The following is a 6,000-nucleotide window of genomic DNA, read 5'->3' as shown; positions in this document are numbered from 1 at the left end:
ATATCACAAATTAAAAATGTACCTCAGGGGCTTCACAGCAACACAACATCCTGTCATTAGACTCACATCAGATAAGGAAAAAAAACCTTTAACAGTCTTAAATTTTATATTACTGTCTCACAGCCTTTGTTTGGATGTTTGGATGGTTTTTCTTTTTTATATTTTGTACTTGTCTAGGCTCAGGCCATTGTACAAATTTAAGAAATATCCCAGAACTTTACGTGGCATTTTTCTTCCTTCGATCAAGTTTTGTGAATAAGCTGATTTTTTTTTTTTATGAATACCCAATCTTTGTGAGTTGTGTGCTTCATTTTTAAGTACAGGGTAACTTTTGGCTCTCAAGCCTGTTAGTATATGTACAGTAAAACTGCCAGTAAAATCTGTAGAAGCAAACTGTATTACGCCATGGCTTGCTGCAGTTTTGCTTAACATTTCTGATGGAAACTCAGCATGACATGGTGAGGGCATCCAGTTTTTTCAAGCCCATGAGTAAATCACAACATTACATGACGTGGGAGCTGTTTACTGTTTCACTGGCATTGTTTCCTATTTTCTGTTTATCAGTAACATAAGATTCTGCTGCTTCAATAAAACACATGCTGTTCAATAAAATAGGAAATACGCTGGCATTAGTAAAAGATATGAAACCACATTTGATTGGTTGTACAAATGATTGCATGTGAAATGCACTTCAGCAAGCTCCAAAGAGGAGTAGTAGCTGTGTGAGACTATGTGAAATTCTCTCATCACCTTTTCTTTTTGTGCTTCCCCTCTCCCTGCCCTATTATCATGAGTCTTTCAATGGTCTAGACGATTTCTAATACAGCTTTGCCTTGCTCCATTTCTTCCTGCTCCGTTCTCTGTCCCTTGCCCTCATCCCTCACCTCACTTCAACTGGCTGTAACCTTAGTATACCCAATTATTTACATTCTTTTGTTTTTATGTCTTTCCCTTCACCCTGCCCCAGGATATCCAGCATGCCTCATAGCCCTATGTCCAGTGAGGATGAGGCGGCCCAGTCTATTTCAGAGGGCTCAGGGGCTTCAGACAGTGAGAGTTCAAGGGAAGGGACAGGGGATCGAGGCCTGGCACCAGACAACCCTACCAACAGCATATCTGGGGCAGACGCAGTGCCCCAGGAACCACTGGTCATCTGTGTGGTGATACCAGACCTCCAACAGTCAGTAAGTACAGTACACTAAGATACTTGGAAGTTGATTGAAGATTATTGGAATAGGGTAGCAATGATAACAAGTTTACTCTATCTGCTGATCACTCATTAAAAAGAAAGTTACAAAGAAATGTAGTGTAAAAGATAAACATGTTAACAGTGGGCAAAGCAGAGTATTCAAAATAGGCTTAAAAAACATGTTTAATTTAAAGCAAATATAACATAGCAAATACGGGTTGCGAATGGATCCATCATGAAGGGACTGTCATGGACATTGTTTAAGTATTGGACCATGTTTGCTTATTCAGCTAGCTGATGTTAGCCAGCTAGCTAGGTAAACAGTCGCTCTTCTGAAGTGGATAAATTGACCCAGAATCTTGTCACACTCAAAGAGAAGCAAATTCTTTACTTGCTCCATTGAAATATGCTCACAGTTTGTAAGGTGTCTTAATAATCAGGATGACAGATGATAATAATATAGAAAATATGATTTCTGTCTTATCACCAAAATTCATTGGAAAATCATCAAATTTCAGATGCAGAATTTAGTGCATGGTTTTGTACTGAGAAAGAGTTTGATGGGTTGTTAGGCCTAACCGTTAAAAAGGATTTTTAAGGATTCTTATGACTGCTAGAGAGCACATTTAAGAAATGTATAAAGTGCTGGACATTTCAATCGCTACAATTGAAATTTGAAAGGTTCCTCTTAAAAATATCAATTGATCTGTATACAGTTGATTTGTATCAAAATGTATATTGAAATTGTAAAAAATTGTATAGAAACCTAGGTTTCTTTTGGACTTAAGCTTTGCTGATTTTAGGCAAATGTAACTAAATCTTTGCTGGAGTGGGGGTAAGTGGGACAGTGGACTGTCAGTAAACATTGTCATGAAATTTATGGCTATGGTTAAGACAAGATAATGTTTAGTCAGCATGTGCAGTGTTAACAAATTAATTATATGTCTTATCAATAAGATAAAAGCTGACGACAGGCATGGGCGCAAGTGTGTGAACACTGGGGTGGCATCCAGTACTTTACCTGTGCCCCCATCCACAGGGTTAGTGGTTGTGTCAGGAAGGTCATCCGACATAAAATTTTGCCAAATCATTATGCAGATTGACAAGACCATACGGGATCGGTTGAGGCCCGGGCTAACAACGGCCGCCATTGGTGCTGTGCCCTCACAGGGTACTGATGGAAACTAAAAAATCCACTGTGGCGACCCCTGAGAAACAGGAAACAAGCCGGAAGAAGAAGAAAAGAGATTATCAATAAGATATGCGATAGTAATCAGAGCTGGTAATACCAGTAATAGATACTTTACTTATTGAGAGTTCCTAAGTGATCTGGTGTTGGACCATAATTGGGACCAAGTTTGTAATTAGGCTCTGACATTATATATAAAACCCACACAGCATGAAAGAACACTGAATTAAATTACTTTGGTGACAGAAGCATAGTTCACATTTGTTGAAATCTACAATGAAAATAGTCCAGTTGTTGCTGGATTAGATAATTGCTATCAAGTCAGACGACCCTTTCAGAACATCAGACTTTGTTGGCTCCATACAGTGTCATTCTGTTCAAGTTTAAGAGAAACATATTACATTGTATTTTCATGGTAATCCAATGTAGAAACATCAAAGCACATAAAAAGATAGATAAAAAGAATACCAGCATTGCCTCGCTGACCTGCTTGTAGTTGCTTGTGAGAAATACTCAATAGCAGGCAAGATCAGTTGGACCTGCTTGGCCATTGGTACTGTGCTATGTTCAAGTTAGAAATCTGCTGTCTAATTCATTGCCAAAGATGAGGTCATAATTAAGTTATTTGTTTGATAATGACCTTATGTTTTAAATGTTTCATGCTCAAGTTTTTGACTTTGTCCTCTTTGGGAATATGAACTTGTCTTCCTTTGTTATGCAAAGCAGGAATTACTGCTGTCTTTTCATATGTTGTTGTTTGTCTGGGTGTGACATAGGGCCAGATCTACCGAGAGAAGCACAAATTAGCACAAGTTTTCCAACAGTTTGTGCTGATGGGGATGGCCTATTTAGCATGGAATCTACTAAAACTGGGCAGGATTATTAAAACAGGCAGTCTTGTTAATCTGCATATGGCCGACGCTACTTAAACATGTTTTCCGTTTGTGTCCCTTCAATTGTTTCAAGTACATCCGGGATCTCTGCTCTATTTGTTTGAGAATGGTATATGATTTTGCACTCTTCAAATTAGTGCTAAGGACTTGTGACAGCATGGATGACAGTGGCCTGTAATGCTTATCAGTTCAATATTCTTATTTCAAGTTGATAATAGAAAATTAGAACATCAGATCCAATATTTCAAAATCTCAAGTAGTTGCTTCTCGAATAAATAAAGAATTTTTATTTTGGGCTCATTTTTTTCAAATGTATACTTTTGTTTTATAGTTTGAAAAATGTAGCCTACTCCGAGATGCTACCGCTCAGTGGAAAGAGCTGGAGACAGTTAAATGAAGTGTGGCTGGGAGTTTCATCATTGCTGGGATTGCATGATTCTCTCTGGTTTGTGGGTCTGAATATTTTTTTTGATTTCCTCAAAAAAAAAGAAAGATAAGTGTGACTTGGCGGTGAGTTTTTTTTAAACCTGTGTTGTCAGCAGGCTTTGCATACAACATGGGGAATTTGCATGCCAATGTGTCCTAGATAGAGTTAATCTGCAAATGGAGTTCAGATTCTCCACCTGCAAATGCAATCTTTATTAATGATCAAGAACCGCTTACAATAGCTCTTGTCCTTTGGATAATCTGCGGGATGACAAGAGCACAGGGTTTTTCTTATACATTTATACCCACCACTGCCTCTTCAGCATTTTTGATCAGCTAAATAACCAATCAGCATCGCTTCTCCAAGAGGGGGACAATCGCCACATGTGAGACAAGGAAACTTAGAAATGAAAAATGACAACATGTACCTGATAAGACATAGACATAGAAACAGACCCTGACATGTATGACAAAGCATAATTGAATCGAGCTTATCGATATCAGTTTAGGATAGCAGTTATCGCTGTAAAGGAGAAGATAAAAAAGGCAGAGAAAGGATTAAGAAGAAGGATGTAATCCAGAGAGTGTCGTAGGGAGTGTGTGAGGCAGATGCTAGCAGTGTGTATGTGCATGTGACGTGTCCACTTATATGTATGTGACGTGTCCAACTGTGAGTGCACAGGATTAATCCCATTAAATTCTGGTGTCTGAGAGCCATGAATTATCGTAGCATCTCCGAGCAGCAAACAGGATCTGTAGCCACCCACGGGCCCCATATTCATGCAGACACCCCACGACCAAGAGAACAGCTGGAGCCCAAAGCACTGCAACCTCAGAGGAACACCCAGCCCACAGGTGGGCCAGGAGCCCACAGAGCAACAGCCCCACATGCCTGTGAGGAGCACAAACTAATCTTCAAAAGCACAAGCCGAGCCCGCAACCCCGAGGCGCACTGCCACCACCAAGGCACAGGGTGCACCCGCAGGTGTGGGACCCGAGCCACGGATGGCAAGCACAGAGCACAGGCTTGGTGCTGGGACCCATCACCAACAGACTGACACACAGCCAGGATCGCCCACCAGGCGGGGGGAGATCATGAGCATGGGCATGCCCATCCATGCCTGGCATAGGGGTGAGGCCAGGTAGACACCTCACCCAGTCGCACACACCAGGCACAAACCCATGTAGTCGAATACACCCAACCCAGGCCACCCAATGGCACCTCCCCAGGGGGGACAGGGCCCCCATGGGGGGACCACATGAAAAGCTATGCAGCAGGAGCAAGTCCAACTTGGCAGTGAATAACATGACTTTCCTCTGACATTGTAACAAGACTCTTCCCTTTCTGACTAGCGCTTTCTGTATTATCCTGCAGTGTCTTCTTGGAGTCAAAATGGTAGCAGCCATATCAGTGGCACAACGTCAATGACATGCAACTTGCAACTATTCCCCAATCCTCTGTGAATAATACACATAGCCATTGTAACTCTAATTATCAGTCATGGCAATTTGCATATCAAACACTGATTTTGGTTGTGACGCAACTGTGCCAGTTTTGGTCATTATGCAACTGTGCTGTTTGTTAGGTTGGGGAAACCTGCAGTCAGCTGATACTGATGAGCGATGAAATGTTTCTCCCACTAAACCTCGTGTCCAGATGAAGGGTGGCACAGTGACCCAGTGGTTAGCACTGTTGCCTCACAGCAAGAAGGTCCTGGGCTCGAACCCCAGGCCATCCCAGGTCCTTTCTGTGTGGAGTTTGGATCTTCTCCCCATGTCTGCATGGGTTTCCTCTGGCTGCTCCAGTTTCCTCCCACCATCAAAAAGACATTCATGTTAGAGTCAATGCGCCTTCCTGCCTGTGCCCCTGACCAAGGCAACGGAAAGAAGAACTGGAGTTGGTCCTCGGGTGCTGCAGCTGCCCACTGCTGCTATACAATAGGATGGGTTAAATGCGGAGAACACATTAATTGTAAGAATACAATTCGTTGCAAGAATACAGTGTCGAGTAAAGTGGCTTTCATTTCATTTCAACTGAATCAACTATCTGGGATTTCCTTACCTGGATTATTGAACATGCATCAAGATATTTTGACTCATTTTAGCAAGAATTGCCTTAAACTTGTATGTGAGTATGAGTAAATGGTGCATAAGATGGCAGACTACAGGAACCAGCTGAGATTCTGTCTCAGGTGAAGGCCTAAGAGCCTTCAAATGAAACTTTTGGTCAAGGGCCATCGAGTTAGCAAGATCCTCCAGAAGGCATAAAGCCAGCTTTTGAACGAACGGGTGAGACCAACTAA

At 41.7% G+C, this 6,000-nt stretch overlaps 1 protein-coding gene across 1 annotated transcript in view; it reads left to right on the top strand.

Annotated features, from left to right (window-relative positions):
- The first annotated feature begins 977 nt into the window (after positions 1 to 977).
- The window catches only part of shank2b (SH3 and multiple ankyrin repeat domains 2b), a 251,559-nt gene continuing 246,536 nt past the window's right edge, over positions 978 to 6,000 (top strand). Inside the window, 1 exon segment of the mRNA XM_056282438.1 lies at positions 978 to 1,184. Coding sequence (XP_056138413.1) covers positions 978 to 1,184 — 207 coding nt within the window.

The sequence above is a fragment of the Lampris incognitus genome, chromosome 6 (assembly GCF_029633865.1).
Source record: "Lampris incognitus isolate fLamInc1 chromosome 6, fLamInc1.hap2, whole genome shotgun sequence".
Lineage (NCBI taxonomy): Eukaryota > Metazoa > Chordata > Actinopteri > Lampriformes > Lampridae > Lampris > Lampris incognitus.
Note: the sequence above shows the minus strand (reverse complement) of the source record. Positions and strands in the feature narration are given on the sequence as shown.